This window comes from Mobula hypostoma, chromosome 9 (assembly GCF_963921235.1).
Source record: "Mobula hypostoma chromosome 9, sMobHyp1.1, whole genome shotgun sequence".
NCBI lineage: Eukaryota > Metazoa > Chordata > Chondrichthyes > Myliobatiformes > Myliobatidae > Mobula > Mobula hypostoma.
Genome location: NC_086105.1, coordinates 122,546,345 through 122,564,789, shown reverse-complemented (window position 1 = coordinate 122,564,789; position 18,445 = coordinate 122,546,345). Strand labels below are relative to the sequence as shown.

At 38.2% G+C, this 18,445-nt stretch overlaps 1 protein-coding gene across 4 annotated transcripts in view; it reads left to right on the top strand.

The window, feature by feature from the left end:
- tmc5 (transmembrane channel like 5) overlaps window positions 1-11,204 on the top strand; it is a 125,922-nt gene extending 114,718 nt beyond the window's left edge. For all 4 annotated transcript variants that reach the window (XM_063059052.1, XM_063059051.1, XM_063059050.1 and 1 more), the window contains 4 exons: window positions 3,574-3,622; window positions 4,885-4,941; window positions 6,885-6,953; window positions 8,307-11,204. In XM_063059052.1, coding sequence (XP_062915122.1) covers window positions 3,574-3,622; window positions 4,885-4,941; window positions 6,885-6,953; window positions 8,307-8,404 — 273 coding nt within the window. In that variant the 3' untranslated portion in view covers window positions 8,405-11,204. The remainder of the gene's footprint in view (window positions 1-3,573; window positions 3,623-4,884; window positions 4,942-6,884; window positions 6,954-8,306) is intronic.
- Window positions 11,205-18,445: the final 7,241 nt, after the last annotated feature.

Sequence of the window (18,445 nt, the reverse complement as noted above, 5' to 3'; positions counted from 1 at the left end):
GAAATGGCTTACCAGAATAAATTGTGGGTGACAACAGACTACAATACACATTAGAAGAATTCTGACTGTTCATGAAGAAAAATGACATCAGACATTTCATATCAGCTCCTCATCACCTCATAACAAATAGGTTAGCTGAAAAGTTTCTCCAAACCTTCATGGAGTCCATTAAAATGATGGACAAGGAGGACATTTCCCTACAGCACAAGGTGAACGACTTCCTTTGTGTGTATCAGAACTCTTTTCATGCGATGACAAATCAAACACCTGCAATGCTGTTCATGAACAGGAATCTGAGATCTTGCATAGACCTCCTGAAACCAGATCTACGGAGGGAAGTGCAGAATAAACAGTTCAACCAGTGTGAAGTGAAGTAGCAAGGAGCTTCGAGGTTGGACAGGAAGTCCTAGCACATAATTACTGAGAAGACAAGTGGACACCGAGTAGGATAGCTACAAGAACTGGACGACTGACGTACAGTAGATGTTGGAGGTCAGACATGGAGATGTCATATGGACCAGATACTGGGTGCTCAACCGAAGAAAACACCTGAGTCGATTGCATCCAGCAAGAGGGACACAATACAGTCACTGGACTTACCTCTCAGTGATGATGTCACTGACAGCAATGTGACACTGGAAACCGATAACGTTGTCTTAGATAAGACACCTACCAGATCTGATGCCACTCACAGGTCCAGAGACGCTATCCTGAAAGAAACAGAGCGCCACCCAAAACACTGAATCTTTTGAACTGTGAAGTTAGTTATGGACTGTTATTATGAAAGCATGTTTATGTGGAATATGGGTTTATGAAAGGGAAATTGAATGCTTCATACATTTGTATTTAATTGATGTAGTTGTGCACAGACACAACACAGATCTACCATCTACTTGGCATCAGCTTACTTCCTCAAAACTCATATTTCCTCGCATTTCCTTTAAGGAAAGGCACCATATAATTCAATTTGTTGTTTTGATGCATGATATCCATTTACCACGCGATGGATTCCAGCATACTATGAATGTGTACAACCTGTTTTCCATACTGAAAATGTAAGTGTCTGTTTAGTAATCAAAAGACATGCTGGAAGGCTAAATGACTTCTATAATTTACCTCTTGCTGCAGGTAAGAGGCAAAAAGATCAAAGGGTTGCTGATGGACAAATTTAAAATAAGTTACAGAGCTGCAAAGAAATGAAAGCGAGGGGGAATGGATTGATGGTGTTGTTCAGCTGAGCAATTTACCTCCTTCCCAGAACATAAATAAAACACGGTGCTGTTGAATTTCTTTTATCAAGCTCATATATAGTCATCAATAATCATCCTTCTTTTCCAGAACACACTATCATTATTATTACTATTATTATTATTTGCAAACTGCAAAAGATATTAACAAGTTAGAGAAACTGTAGCTTCAGTCCAAGGAAAAATGAGGACAGGATTATAAAAGTGAGCTTTTTTTAATTTCACTTTCTGCTGTCAGAGCAACAGTTACAAATGCAAACTGAAAACTGCAACACCCCGCTTCCAGGCTATGTAGAAGAACGTGGTCATCTCAGATGAAAATACTATTCAGAAGTATGGAATACTTAAGGAGTCTTAAAGCGCCTTGAGTGACTAGTTCAATAACCGATTTCTGGACAAAGGATCTAGGGCTTTCCGGGTGTATATGACGAATAAACGCTGCTTAGGCTTCCAGCCGGGTACTGACATTGATTATTACTGATGTTTCAATGACAAACTCTGCCACCTTCATCAGGGATGATGTCTGGGCATGTCTAGTCTGGTGGTATTTATACCCCTGTAGTCCGTTCCTCCTGATTGGTTAGTCCTCATCCAATCAGGTTTCTGCTCTCCCAACTTGTTTACAATCAAATTCCAGTTCTTACTTAGAGCAAGACATTCATCTTTGTTAAAATTCTCTTCCTCTGGTTTTACTTCAATGGCTTCTTTTACCATGCGATCCCAAAAGCCATTGGTGCAGCACAATAGAATTGTGCCATTGAAGTCAATCCTATGGCCATTGCGATTGCAGTGCTCTGCTGCCACCGATTTCTCCGGGTAACCCAAATGGATACACCTGTGCTCCTTTGTATGGGTTTTGACCATGCATCCTGTCTGATTGAAATACAAAATACCAGTAAACATAATGAGGAGGAACCTGTTGCTATGGCCAGTCTTCCTTAAATTTCCATGGTTTCTGGGAGGATTGCCAAGATCCTGAAGAAATACCGGATTAATACCATCCACAAACCTGTAAGAAAGCTCAAATCACAGCTTATGCAGGTCAAAGGTGACATGAGACTCAGATCAGCTGGTTCTGACAGCATTCCCTGTGAATCCCGAGCAGCATATTTCGGCCAGACAGGACACATGGTGGAAACCAGCATCAAGGAGCACAGGAGGTATACCCATTTGGTTATTCAGAGAATTCGGTGGTAGCAGAACACTGCATTCACAATGGCCATAGGATTGACTTCAACAGCACAAAACTACTGTGCTGCGCCAATGGCTTTTGGGCCTGCCTGATAAAGGAAGCCATTGAAATAAATCTTGAGGAAAAGAATTTTAGCAAAGACAAAGTCTCGCTCGAACTGGAATTCGATTGTAAACAAGGTGGAAGAGCAGAAACCTGATTGGATGAGGACTAATCGGTCAGGAGGGGTGGCTACAGGGGTATAAATACCACGAGACTAGACATGCCCAGACATCCTCCTTGATGAAGATGGCAGAGTTTGTCTTTGAAACGTCAGTTATAATTGATACCTGAACCTTGCTGGAAGCCCGAGAAGAGTTTATTTGATTTATGGACCATTGGAATGATTACAATATCCTATTCCTTCTGAATGATTTAGATGTGATCTTGTTAGCTTTGACACATTCATTTGGTGGTACTTTTGCTTCTGTCAGAAGATTCTGAGTTCAAATACCACTATAAAGATGTGCAAAAAAAAACTGAGGGTGAAACTCCATAGTAGTCCTGAAGAAAGCGGAACTGCCTTGTGGGTCCAGCGTGAAAAGGGACTGGGGATTCACTCTCAAGTGAAAATAAAAGGTGCCATGACAAATGTATCAAAGAAAAAAAAATGACTACTTGCACTCAATGACTAAATGTTATAATAACGTCATTCCATACAGTACATGTTTCCTTGGTTAAAATTGGTAGTTACATTTCTTTTATTAGGGTTAAAGATCCTTTAGAACATCATGAAGAGAACCATAAAGATGTGAATCATTTTTTCATTAACTACAAAAGTATTAACAGGGCAATTAGTGATCACCACTTTTCACTTCCCTGTAACCCTGATAAGATCATTAGATAAAGAAAATGAAATATGATTTATGATATGATCATAAATAATTGTTGCCTGCTCCAGAAATCACTTCATTGAAACTCCAGTTGAAGGACTATTCTTAGAAACATAAGAGTGAAAATATACTGACCAATTTTATTTGGTTACAGTACAACAGGAAAAATACCCACATTAAACAGTCTGGTGTAAATGTTCTTAAAGTAAAAAAATATTAAATTTACAAGTGTTTTAATACTTTTCCTTCAAATTATATTCAGCCATATATGCAACTTGAGGAAAGAAGAGGAATTCATCAATATAGCCCAGGTAAGTGTAACATTCAATGAATAAAGCTTTGCTGAGGTATTATTTCTTGATCCATAGAACAGAATCATAGCAGACTAAGAGTAGCCCATTTACCACCAAGCTTGCCATTTAAACTATGTTTCTTTGAATGAGAAACATTTGTGTTCAATAGTTGTGCTTATGTTACAGTTTCTCAATGTTAATGTGATAAATATAGCTGGTGAAAAGAAGGAACATGCTGACCTTCACTTTCAGTTTAATTTAATCAGCCTCCTTTATTCAGAATCAAAGCCAATATTCTGCCCAGTCAGTTACTGACAGATCTAGAGGTGTTAAACATTTGTGTGTATGATCAGAACTGTGGCCAGTCTTGGTGACTTTGTTGTGACATGGGAGCATTATAGTAAAATCTTGGCCTTGGATCAGAAATTGTTTAGAAGAAAGGAGTTCGGCTGTAGGCCTTACTGCCTCTGGTTGGTGCTCACCTGTGAAAACCTGGGGGGAAATATCCTAGAAATCAACTATAAATCCATCCATGGAGGGTAAAAGAACAGAGCAGAACTACAACCCAGTTCCCTGCCAGGATGAGAAATGTTCTGCTAATTCAAAAGGTAGCCACATGCACTGTCCCTTTTGTAGTGTGACCCAAGCCTACCAGGATCCTGTCATCTTGAGAAAATATTACAGAGTAAAACATGTTGATAAAGGGCTTGATTTTGCAAGTAAGGTAACTACATCATGGCACCTTAGGTTCCCCCAGATGTCTGTCTCTACCATTACTTTAATTCTTCTGAAAATAGTTGAAAGGGATGATGTCAATGACCATTCAAAGCATGGCACTGCAGGCATTGGCATCAGAAAAAGTAAGTGAAAATCCAGGAAAAATGTAATATCTATAAACAGATTTTTAAAAATTGGAGCAGCACCCCAATGGAGAGGTTGCTGTGGCACTGTTGCAGTGCCAGCGACCCAGGTTCAATTCCACCGCTGTCTGTAAGGAGATTGTATGTTCTCCCTGTGACCACATGAGTTTTCCCCCGGGTGCTCTGGTTTCCGTCCACATTCCAAAGACGTATAGGTTAGTCAGTTAATTGGTCACGTGGTTGTAATGGGGTAGCATGGGTTCGTTGCTCTAAATAAATAATAAAAATAAAACTGGAAAAGTTGCGGTTACTACATATGAAAAGAAAGTAACGTATGATATCATCTGCCCAACGGTGTCCTGATAATTTCCAAATGATAGAAGTGTTCCAGTTTCTAACCCTAAAGATTTATTCCTTTAGATCTTACAGAGGAGCATGGCTTTGGATCACAATGGAGGAATAACAAAGTGCACCCAGGTATTCACATTCCTGAGGCTGATATGCTAATGAAATTATTTGCATTCTCTCCAACTTCACTGCCAGTTCTTGAACGGGCCTTAAGTCTGATTTATACTTCTGCATCAAATGTACGCCGTAGGTACCGCACCTCCCCAAAAAGGTAACTCACGCATCACGGCAATGCAGACCGCAACAACTGTGATTGGTCCACTTGGTAGCATCGCATTTCCTCCTACGCATTTCCGGTTGCTTTTCTCTGCCATGTCTGTACACTGATGCGAAATAAATGGTTGGAGACGATGAACCAAATCGTCAAATCTACCTGCCGACATCCGAAAATATTTAAAATGCATTTCCTCGTCTATGTCTCTCACGGAGAAACTCAACACAGTGGCATAGAAACCCCACCGCCAGCCAGCGTTTTGGCGGTGAATTGCAGAGCGACGCAGACGCAACAACACATGCTCGCTACGGCGTAGGGCTACACAGAAGTATAAATCAGGCCTACAGCGTAGCCCGTACGCACAAGTATAAATCAGGCTTAACACTGCAATGGAGATCCTGTAACCTGGAGCAAAAAACAAACTGCTGGAGGAACTCAGTGGATCAAACAGCACCTGCAGAGGCAAAGGGATAGTCAAACATTTCAGGTCCCAACCTGAAATGTTGACTGTCAGCTTGCCTGCACTGATGTTGCATGGCCCGCTGAATTCCTTCAGCAGTTTGGCTTTTGCTAACACAGCAATGATTTTGCCTGGTGTCCACTTGAATAATCATTCGTGGCTTCTTGCTTCAGCTTTTGGGAATATCAGCTAGAGAATGGTGTTTTAACCAGGTCTGCAACTGAGGCTTAGACCTAAAGAAACTTGGACAAATGCATCTCATAATAAATTCAGAGAAAAATGGAGGTGGCAAGGAAAGTATTAAATTTTCCTTGTGTTTAATTCAATGGTATATACTGTATCATTGAAATTTGTTAATATTTCAAAGGAACAAGTATATGCATATTTTAAAATCTCAGATAAGCTTGCAGTATCCAAAAGGTTAATTAGGTTATCATGATTGCGTGTGTGTGAGAGAGAGAGACAGAGTCCACAAAGGAGTGAGGTTGTTCCTTATAATTTTTGCTGCCGTTAGCACTCTTACATTTTCTGGATGACACTTAGACTTTTCCCAGCACTTACTAAGCTATTTCTTGTTTTCTTGCTGTATATAGATTTATACCAATGTGTCCTGTTGATAATTACTTTTATAGATGTTAAACTGTGCCAGAAAAAGATGGGGAAGATATAACATTTTCCTCAGTTTTAAGAACAGCATTTGTCATTCATTTGGAACTTGTGATTTCCCTTTTCTCTGTTGATTGAAGCTCTTGTATCCTTCACTCCCTTAAATGTCAATACTCTGAACTTTGTGTGCATCAGTAGTTTTGCCTTTCGGTATGAAAGTAAAAGTTGTTTATTGAATATATATGGGTTTTGAACAAATCAATATAAATTTTGGGCTTGAACAGCAGAGTCTTATACCTATGGCCTTAATATGAGCCAGGATGAGGTTGCATTGCACGTTCTTTTTTCTGTCATCAAAGAATCAATGGAGTTTGTATGGCATCCTAAAGCTCTAATTGATACTCTTGCTGGTGTTGCCCATAAATGGCCGAATTGAGTTTAGTTTGTCAGAATTGAACTCACAATCTTTGGGTTTCCAGTTCAGCAATTTTTTCAGAAGTTCCCAATCCTGCTTGTGGCAAACAATTAGTAAAATTTTGAAAGAAACAACAAACTATATTGATATTTTACAGTTTGAAACCAGAATTTTACTAATGCAATAAAAATGTATTGAAAGTATGTAATGTACACTTCAATCTGGCCAATTGATGGTAATGAAGTTCAGATGTTACTTGGAGGCTGAGAATTTAATGAATGTAATTTAAAGATAAAATATTAAATTTACTCTTTCAGGATTAGATGAAGAATTTGTGCCTACCAGCAACACAGAGCTGCCAAATGTAACAAGTGAACATGAGAGAGGTATTTAATCTATAGAACTAATAATAAAATCCAAACTGTTAAATAAGAATTCACTCCAGTATATTTTTAGTGGACTCCACATGACTGATGTGCATGGAGGCTTCCAGGTCTGTACACCCATGCAAAGTATGTGTAACCCTTTCACCAGGGTTTTTGTACAAACTCGGCTTGTTAGCTAACTCTGCTAACAGCCACGTGATTCAGCGGTGAGAAGGCCACCTTTCATAAACAATATACATCTAGGGTCGGTATGATCTGGGGTTCAACCAAACAGGAAAGCTGGGACTTCCAATAAAGAAACGTTGATTGTAGCAAATGCTGTGCAAGTAGTGCCCCATGCAAAGTTATTGTTCGCCAGAAAAATAACAGATCGTACACCAGTATTAAATCACCAAGGAAATATATTTCAACTTTAACTAATAGTTACAGAAAAATAAAAGGGCCCATTACAATTAAACCAGTCTAGAGTGCACATAAGCATGGGGGCTCATTTCTGGAGTAGTTGGGTGTAAACTTTGCTCATGTGCTGAACCCATGTTCTGCGTGAAGGACACCAGCCGCAGCCAAGAACAAACTGGCTCTCTCAGGAGTATTGGCGCTTCCTCCTTGGAGCCAGCTCTGCTTTTGCAAAGTACATTGGCCGAGGTCTGTTCATTCACACATGACTCCCGGTGAGGGAGTTATTTACAAAGTTATTGTGAGCTTGTCCCTCCTATCTCGCCCCAGGCAATGCTACGTTAATCTTCTTTTATGGCCAGTGTACAGATTCTGGGGATAAATACCATGCAACAAAAAACTGGAGGAAGGTTCTGATATCGTGAACTAGGTAAATAAATGGATATATGACCAGTATTTGCACTTCTTAAACATTGTACATCTATCCTATTAATGCAAATGTTAAGGTTTCCGTTATATTCAATAGAACTCTCAAAAAGGTAACCAAAAAGGATTGTAAAATTACTTGTGTAGCAATTTCATACAAATTGACATGAAATTCTAAATCAGCTATAATTTTATTTGATTTATAACCCACACTGTTGAATAATGCCCACATTAAAAAATGGAGAAATCAACATTTTTGAAAGAAATCTCAATGGTTTTAGCAAGTTCATCCAAAGATGTTATAATTAAAATGCATGTATGCTTCTACCTGGATCGTCTCAGCTAACAAAAGTTGTTTCACTGTACTGTCTTACAGTCAAACTGACAGGGTAGTAATCGAGCTACACATGGCGGTCAATGCATCAATGCATCTTTCTATAGATAGATTGTTTTATTATACTAATTAGCCATGTAGGATCATCATAAACCCATTAGTCCCTCAGGCTGATGGAATTTTTTTTTCTCTTGCAGAAGACCAAGGGCATAACCCGAATGCAAGAGAGGAAGCTGGCAGTGCTCTTGCACTGGCATTGGCTGCCAAGCGTCAGGCAGAACAACAGGACTATTAATAACTATTCTCAGTGCTTTATGCCACTCAAGAAATCTCTAAATGAGGACTTGCGTGAAAAATCACAGGTAATTCTAAAACTCTTGCCTCTAATGGCGACACTTCCACCTCAGGTGAGCATTTGGATAGATCCGCTCACAGTGCATTCATAAACCTACCGATAGCTGGAAGACTTTTGAATGCTGGCACAAGTCCTTCACAGTTTTTGCTGCTCTGTTGGTCTTGAAATAATTGGGGGTATTTACAATGGTTACTCATGCTAATAAATGTTACTCTACGTGCTCCACCTTGTATCAATAGAAATGGAAATTAGATCATCTAGTCCAATGAAGTCACATGCTTAGAAATCTGCATCACATAACCTTTTCCTCCGGCACTGAGTGATTGAAAAGCAGTTCATCTGGATATTAATCAGATTTCCAACCCTGTCTATGATATCAATCAGGGAATTTGGCCAGATCACCCTTGCAATTTTGACGCAATTTCTGTGACAGTACAATCATTTCTTGGTTAAAGTTGCTTTTGGAGTTTTGCACAACAATTTGAAACACATAGCTTTTGGAGTACCCATTGTAGGGCATTACCAGGAAGACAAAGTATTAATCTCACAGAGCAAACTGGGAGAGTTGCACTAGGTGAGAACTTTCTTAAATCTTCATGATCCCTCCTGCACAGAGTGGCCCCCTCAACAGTTCACAATCTCACAGATGTTTTCTCAGTCCCTGGTCTATGGCATCCAATGAATTTCTCCCATTCTCTGCTACTTCTGAAGCTCCCTACCATCCTGATGCTCGCTTCTCTGGAAACCTCTTCCTCCAAACCCGGACCTTCAATCAACCCTCTAAGTTCAGCCATGGAAGAAGAATATCAGGTTACAGTTTAACCTGAAAGAACATATGAAGCCTAATAACTTGATGCTCAGGCCTTAGACCTTAGTCAGAAATAAATTTTGAAACAGTGGGATAGTCATTGTTCCAATATGTTAACGGCTTTTCAGTGTATCCTTTAAAGTCCACAAATTTATAGATAATATTACCTATACTTCCTGAGGAAATATATATAAATACTTTATAATGAATATTTTCAGTAGATTATTTTGGAAAATTACTCTAAAGTAACTGCAACATTTATTTTAATAAACTACAAGAAGATTGTTCCTCCTTAATTTGCAACTCAATAATAGTTAACAATTATAAAATCCAATTATTCTATGTATGTTTGTAACCCTTTCAATTACATAAACCTGGTCCATTCACATTTTGGTAAATTCTTGTGTGTTGTTGTAATCTGATCTGTATATTTCCTTTCTTCTGGCACCTGGATATAGAAATTTTGTTGGGAGTTCTAGTTTTCTGCTGCAACTTAGGGGAAAAAGTGGGCAAGTTGTGTCACTTCTCCAGGGCTGCTGATGTTCTGTTACTGAAGTTTGAGCAGAAATCTTGGACAGCTCCAACAGATTTTATATATCTTGGTGGTTGCAGTTGGCAGGTGCAGTTTAAATCCCTAGCCACTTTACTTCTCCAATGTGCTTGCATGTTAACTTCATTTGAGCTGTGAACTACAGCACTGTGACATTTTCATTTCATGCCTTACAATATTATAAAATAGTGCCAATATAGGCTGGTTTCGATCTCATGAAGACAGTCAGCTAGAATGGTGCTGCTTAAACCATTTTGCACAGAGTTTCTCACTCATGTTTGTGAGAATTATCTTTACTCAGACTGCGCCAGATTTAAACTGGTTCTGAGAGAAAATGTACAATGGATTAAATCAGAGAAACACTTCTGATTTAATACTGTTCAATATTTTATGTCTTAACCTGAGGTTTACTGCAGAATACTCCAGATGCTGGAAATCTGAAAATTACAAAAGATGCAGGAAATGCATAGCAGGTCAGGCAGCACTTATGGTAGAGTATATTTAAAGTTTCAGGTCAATAAATATCATCTCACCCATTGGTCCTCGATCTGGCTCATGGCACATGTTCCCCTCCTGGGTACCATGAGTGTGCTTTTGGGGGTGCATGGTCCCAGAATCCTCAAGTGGCTAATAGAGCCATTCCATAAGCTCAGATAGCACAAACAGAGGCACTTCCACCTACCAGGATTCATTTCCCATCTTCATACACAAATAAGTAATTAAAAAAGAAAAATAAAGTTTAATTGAAAGCATACGAATTATTTTTAAATCCCTTCACTTTCATCACTGAAGATCAGAAATTCCATTCAAATATACCTGACACTGCAGCTTGACTAGAATAGCTGAACAGCCAGGTATAAAATGCATTTATCTATTTGGAGGAGAGCATGGTGGCAAGCTGACATATCCTAAAGGAATCACCAAATAGCTCCCAGCACAATTTGGCCAATTAAATCTGCTACTCTCCACAAGTGCTCCCTGAGCTGGTAAGTTTTTTTTTGACATTTTAATGTTTAATTGTAGAAGCTCATGCAACAAGTGTAAAAGTGTTGTAAATAATTACTGTAATTGTACACCAAAGTCCTTTTGTGTATAACTTTGTTGATTTTTGCCAGTCATGGAGGAAAAGTATTTGGAATTATTATCAGACATGGTCTCTGATCAACCATAGACTATTTACAAGACCAAAATACAAGATGCTTGTCATTACAGTGCTGATCACAGCTAACAGATAATAGCAATTGTACAATTTACAGTTATCAGTTTGAGGTACATTTGATTTACAGTTGCTAGTGAATTTAAATGCATTAAGCTCACCACCACAACTTGTTCCATATAACAAAATATCAAGACTGGAGTGACAATACTGAAAATGTGAGGGAAGTTGATCATTCTCACTCATGTAATAAATATTGTCGTGTTGTTTTTAATTTTCAGTGTGTTATTTCAATATATATGCAGTGGATTCTGGTTAATTAGGACACATTGGGCCCAGTACATTTTGGTTCAATTAGCCAGAATCATTAAACGAGGTATAAAAAGGACAAACTGAGTTTCAAGTTATATATTTAAATGAAATACAGAACAAGTTGAAACACCATCAATAATACCACAGTACTTTAAAACTGTGTAAACACAAGGAAATCTGCAGATGCTGGAAATTCAAGCATCACACACAAAATGCTGGTGGAACGCAGCAGGCCAGGCAGCATCTCTAGGAAGAGGTACAGTCGATGTTTCGGCCGAGACCCTTCGTCAGGACTAACTGAAAGAAGAGCTAGTAAGAGATTTGAAAGTGGGAAGGGGAGGGGGAGATCCAAAATGGTAGGAGAAGACAGGAGAGGGAGGGATGGAGCCAAGAGCTGGAAAGTTGATTGGCAAAGAGGAGAGAATCATGGGACAGGAGGCCCAGGGAGAAAGAAACGGGGAGGGAGCACCAGAGGAAAATGGAGAGAAGGCAAGGAGTTATTGTGAGAGGGACAAACAGAGAAAAAAGAGAGAGAAAAAAGGGAAAAATAATTAATAAGTAAGTAAGTAAGTAAGAAGTAAGTAAGTAAGAAGTAAGTAAGTAAGTAAGTAAGTAAGAAGTAAGTAAGTAAGTAAGAAGTAAGTAAGTAAGTAAGTAAGAAGTAAGTAAGTAAGAAGTAAGTAAGTAAGTAAGTAAGGGATGGAGTAAGAATGGGAGGAGGGGCATTAACAGAAGTTAGAGAAGTCAACATTCATGCTATCAGGTTGGAGGCTACCCAGATGGAATATAAGGTGTGTACCCTGAGTGTGGCTCATCTTGGTAGTAGAGGAGGCTATGGATAGACATATCAGGATGGGAATGGGACGTGGAATTAAAATGTGTGGCCACTGGGAGACCCTACTTTCAATGGCAGACAGAGTGAAGGTGTAGTTTCTAATAGTTATCAATGGAGGAATTTACAAATGAACAAATTCAATACAGACACCTTGTGTAGACTTTCTTCATATAATGCTGCCATAAATTGCATCCTCCAAATCTTCATTTTCATTGTAACATTTAAGATGATTGCCAATACCTTCAAATTCTTCATAGTTCCTAACTTGAAGTAATGAACTCATTTCATTTTCAGTCCTATCTGTTTCTGATATCTCCAAACCCGAACGCTTGAAACTACTGAGAGCAAAATACAACTGTCTTGCTGCTTATTTCTTGCCAGTTATCAATGACAAAAATCACTGCTGTTTTTAACACAGTTAAGTAGTATAGTACTCCAAATAAATTAAGAGAATCCCAGTAATTTTCTTGATAGTTTTTGTTCTTTAAGAGTTCTCCCAAATAAGTGGCTGTCCTGATTAATCGATGACCCAATTAACCGGAATCCATAGATCATAGAAAACCTACAGCACAATAAAGGCCCTTCAGCCTACAATGCTGTGCCAAACATGTACTTAATTTAGAAATTACCTAGGGTTACCCACATTCCTGTTTTTCTAAACTCCAATCCACTTTATTTACATACTGACTATGTGTGTATATACTGTATTTAGAACATTGAACACTACAGTATAGTACAGGCTTTTTGGCCTATGATCTTGCGCCAATCTTTTAAGCTACTCTAAGATCAATCTAACTCTTCCCTCCTACATAACCTTCCACTTTTCTATCATCCACGTGCCTATCTAAGAGCTCCTAATGTACCTGCCTCTACCACCACCCTGGCAGGGTGTTCCACACCACTCTGTGTAAAGAACTTACCTCTGACACCCCCCTCCTATGCTTTGTTCCAATCACCTTAAAATTATAACCGCTTGAAATAGCCATTTCCACCCTGGGATAAAAGTGTCTGGCTATTCACTCTTATCTATGCCTTTTATCTTGTACACTTCTATCAGGTCACCCCTTATTATTCTTCACTCCAAAGAGAAAAGCCCTAGCCTGTTCAACCTATCTTCATAGAATATACCCTCTACTGCAGGGAGCATTCCTGTTAAACCTCCTCTGCACCCTCTCCAAAAGCTTCTGCATCCTTTCAATAATGAGCTGGCCAGAACTGAACTCAATATTCCAAGTGTAGTCTAACCAGGGTTTTATAGAGCTGGGACATTGCCTCGCAGATCTTGAACTCAATCCCCCCAGCTAATGAAGGTGACATATCAACTTGTATGGCAACTTTGGGGGATCTGTGGACGTGGACCCCAAGGTTCCTCTGTTCCTCCACACTGCCAAGAATCCTGCCATTAACTCTGTATTCTGCCTTCAAGTTCAACCTTCCAATATCACTTCACACTTTTCTGGGTGGAACTTCATCTGGCACTTCTCAGACCTTCATTTTTGGAATTACTACAGTTCTATCCCAGTGCACTCACATTGATATTGAGTCACTTTAGTTCACAGCAGCTTACTGCAAGAATCGCAAAACTAATTGGCACCATTCCTCAAAGCAGTAAACTTTAAGGATACAAGAAACAAAACTTGGGTATTCAATAGCTTGATACAAATGATTATGTTTGTGTGCAAATTAAAACTATTGTCATACTGTATGTTTAATAGCTGTTTAGTCAGTCACTGATCTAACTCAACATGTCTAATTTTAATCTGTTCCATCCAGCAACTAGGTTAACATCAAGCTTACTTAAGTGTATGCAGGCACCAGTGCTGCATTTCATTATTACCTGCTATGCTGCCACAAAATTGTCATAGGATTCCTCTGATTTAAAAAAAAATTATCTATGTAAGGCCAAGCTAAGTAAGAGTGTGTGCTTGCATTCCTGAAACCAGAGAATGGTCTGGCCCAGACACCTGAGGTGAGTGACACACTTTGGACTTGCTGCTTTCTCCTGCCAGTGTTGTGGAGCGTTCAGGAAATGGTCATCAAAGTGTTGCAATAAGTGTAACAGGCCTCAAAATATGCCTGAGTTGTACTTTAATGATTTATTTTATAAGAAGCTTAAGAGTTTCTTCCTAGCTCTGTAGAAATTAAATTTGGAAATAAAGCAACTGGCATGTTATAAAGTACAAATGATTCCACGTGTAAGTTAGAAAGGAAACTAGTCTTACCTCATCTGGTTCATCTTTTGACTCAATCTATCCACCATATGATAGATTCATAACCGCTGTCAAACTGGGCCAGCAACACAGTGTGTCACAAGTTCAGTTATTGTTAAATATTGGCCTTCCCGGTCCCAAAAGTGCATTTAAAATAACATGAAGATATATTTGGGTAAAAATGATCCTCAATGGTTTATGACTATACTTCTTATTTGGATGACTATGTATATGAAAGAGGAAAACAATGAAGAGGAAAGCTTATGTACTGATTAATTGGAATTTATTACGAGATAATCCTATTTTATGAATTATTAATATTGTCAGTGAACTACTTCTGGATGCATCCACAGTTTTATTTTCAATGAAACTTGGTCACCTACTATTCTCAACTACTTTTTCCATGGTGTAAAAAAAATCGTGATCATATTTCCAAAGTGATAACACCTGTGGAAAAGGATTACTCAAGGTAAATTTCTAGCGTATAGTTCTCTGAAGTAGCAGAACAGTTTTGAATTTTAAAAACAACTTCAGTATTTGAAACGAGAATGTGGTTTGTTGCTTGGTCGAAGAATATAAAGGCAAAATATTTTTGAAATTATTTTCTGTCATTACACTTATTAATAGCAAAATATTGAGATAGGGAAGCAATAAAAGATCGTTTTCTTTTACTTTACCTTTCTAGTAAGCAGGACTCAGTTTATACCATCAACACAATTTCACCTTTGACCAATTTAAGCTTTGTCAATTAGCATTACAAATATTATCCAAAAATAGAGAAGGATTAAGATTATCTCATGAGAGGGCTACTCCGTGTATTTGAAGTCGCTGCCCTTGTACATGAGGAAAATACCAAATACTTATTGCTTGAATGCTGCTTAAGTGTTCAGATATCTGAACAATACTTCTGCCACACTTGGGAGCAATGCAAAAATATGTTTGTTAATTAAGCATATCTGCCTTAATTATCGGGAACTGAATTGGAAATAGAATTCCATCACATGCAGTGCATATAATGTAATCAGCATATCTGCCCAGTTAAACTGAAGTTATAACCAAGTGACAATTGTTGCATTACTAAAAACCTTTTACTGAACAAAGTAGAGAAGTGGAGATAAAACTATTATTTTATTTGTGCTATCTAATTAGCAAGCCAAGTCTACATGACATTTCCATAATATGCTCTCTGTAGAAAAGATGGTACAAGAACAAGTACATTTAAAATATTCAGTATGTTCTCCCCTTTTAATATGTTTCAGTACATTATCTTGAACATGCTGTAGGACAATTTCCTCAATTAATAGATAGTTACGTAAATCTTCCACTTGAAACAAAAACACATGAAAATCATGTCAGTGCATTTTCTGTAAAGTAGCAGATTAAACATCCAGCCCAACACACATCGACTTTGTTTAATTTTGAGGAGCTAAAGATTGTTTGCATATTACCACTATTTATTAATTCAGTAGGTATTGATATATTTAAAATGAGTACTTAAAAAGTTCATTTAAGATGCAAAATGAGAATAGCTTTATGACTATTCTCCATGATTAACATCACAATGAGATTGGCATAACAAAAATGGGACAGCCACTGTGAGTAGATAATAATTGACACTATGTTTGCTATCAAAGTAAATAGAAACGAATTGTAAGAGAAACTATTTCTTCAGAGGTAGAACACTTACAGATAAGCAAACATCAGTGTCTTAGCAGTCCTCCTCACTATAAACAGAATGTGCAAGTCGTCAAATACTAACCCACAGCTTTAAAGTTATGGTCGTAACCATTGGCACAGTTCACTGGAGCTCAACAAACATTGGTACAAGATAAGGATTTGGAAAAATGTTTCCAGGAAATTGTTTCTTAGAAGTAAATGTGTCTGCTAGTGCTTAAATGTGATATTGTTCCCTGTTATCATTTGAGTATTTTTTTTTAAATAGGTACAGGATTATTTGGTCATGAAAATTAAGAATTTAATATACAAGCAAGGACACAATTGAGAACATTTTCTCCAATGAATAAAATATATATTTTTAAAAACTGGCCATTTCCCTGAAAATAATACATATATTCATTTTGTCCCTTTTGATCTCATAACAATATTGATTAGTGTAACAAGTTTGTTTTAAAATAATATTGAATAGACTGGGGCTTTTTAAAAGAACTAAATTTGACAAAAAAACAAAAGATTTTAATTCGCATTTGATAGCCCAAGTTTGATGTTGGATATAGGTGAGGTGAAGATGAAGAGCATGTTTTAACTCCCAAGTCTGATCTACACACCAACCAGCTTCCTATCCAAAACGGACTATTGAAATGGAAATAGGAATGCAGCAAAAGCCAACTGGTAGGCAGAGAATGATGCGACTTGTCTTGTTACAAGTTGATCTCTATCTTAGTCTAAATCTGCTAACATTTAATCTATGGAAAAGCTAGCAGTAATGATCTTGCTCTTTACAACTGACCTTTAGCAGAGTTAGAACTCTGCAAGGCTTCAGCATTCAGCAATTCTGCTTTCTTTTAGACATGCAAATTACTTCACAAAATTTAACAATAGCAGCTTGAATTTATATAGCACCTTTAAGTGTAGGATTATATTGAAGCTCTAGTCAGATATTTAAAAAAATACAATATTAGAAGTACAAAGTTTCAAATGAGGATTTAAAAAGAGACCTGTAGTGGTTTGAGGATAGACTTACAGAGCCTAGGACTATTATGTCAGATTTCCTCATGCTTACTGGAATGGAGATTCATTTAGGACATATCAATCAAGATGACAGTAAAGGAGAAGGGTGCACGGTGGCATTTGATGCGATCAGCATCCTTGCTAGACTTTATGATAAATGCATCAAGCAGCAGGTGGACAAGAAAATAATAGCCTCAAATACAATTCTTTGGGGGACATGAAAGTAAGGTGGAGCTGGAAAATAAACTTGATTATAGGCTGGTTGACAGCAGATTAAGGAAAAGACGATCCTATTTGTCGAACAACATAATCCATCAGCAGCTGCCCAACATGAAAGCTTTCAGAAGACAGAAAAGGTTTGGTGGAGGCAGGGTGACTGTTTGCAAGAACAGATGGGGCACAGGAGGGTGGATATTTTTGAAAGCAGATGACTGAGAATCCACGGAATAAACAGTACAAAGTATCAGGGAGCACAGAAACCAGCTTGAACAGCCAAACACACCCAGCTTAACATGAACGAAAGCTGAGAACAGGAGCTGGGCTTTGTGGGCATGTGGGGCTTTGAGGTGCGACAGATGGGAAGAAAACTAAGAAAATGCATTTCAAGACTTTGATAAGGAGGAACAGTTCCATTTGCTGGCCATGTGAAAGAGGGAAGTGGAGCAGCTGACTAGACAGCATGGGAGTTTGGAAACATTATCAAGTGACTTGGTGGTTCGGTCTCATTCAACCCCTTCCCCCAAGAGATGGTGAAATGGTTAGGAAAGGGCACACTGAGAGTGTATTGCCTGTGATTGAGACGATGGGAATAGGAAATAGCAAAATGGCAAGCCAAATGTAAGTCACCATGAGAATACGTAAGAGTTTGCAGGGAAGCAGTGCACTCAAGTGACAAGACAGAAGTTGAGATCACTGAAGAAAGTGCTAACAGAAGCAGAACAGGCATAATAATCTGGGTGAAAAACAGGGTGAAGAATGGATGGACAGAAGAAGACATGAAGGAACATAAAAGTGTTCAAAGATGATGCATGAAGAGTAATGGAATAATATTCAATGACACTATGAATCAAGTGATGCAAAGTACAAATGGAAAGGCTACAGTAATAGATGGTCTTGTGACTTGCAAGATAAAATTCAAAACTGATGATAATTTAAAGTTAAAGACATTAAATTTAACTGTTCCTCCTCATTAAAGGTTGTGGAGGGCAAGAATCTTGTGAACAAGTGATTGATGTACTGGAAGATGATGTGGGGGACAATGGTAATGTTTGATATGTTGGTGGGACACAACGGCATCTGCAGTATCCATATTACGATGATATTATATGTAGAGAACAATTCAGCCCAAGAGCCAACAAGAGCAGCATCAGAACTTTGCCATGGCATTAATGCAATGTGGAAAGTCAACAATAATGCTGGAAT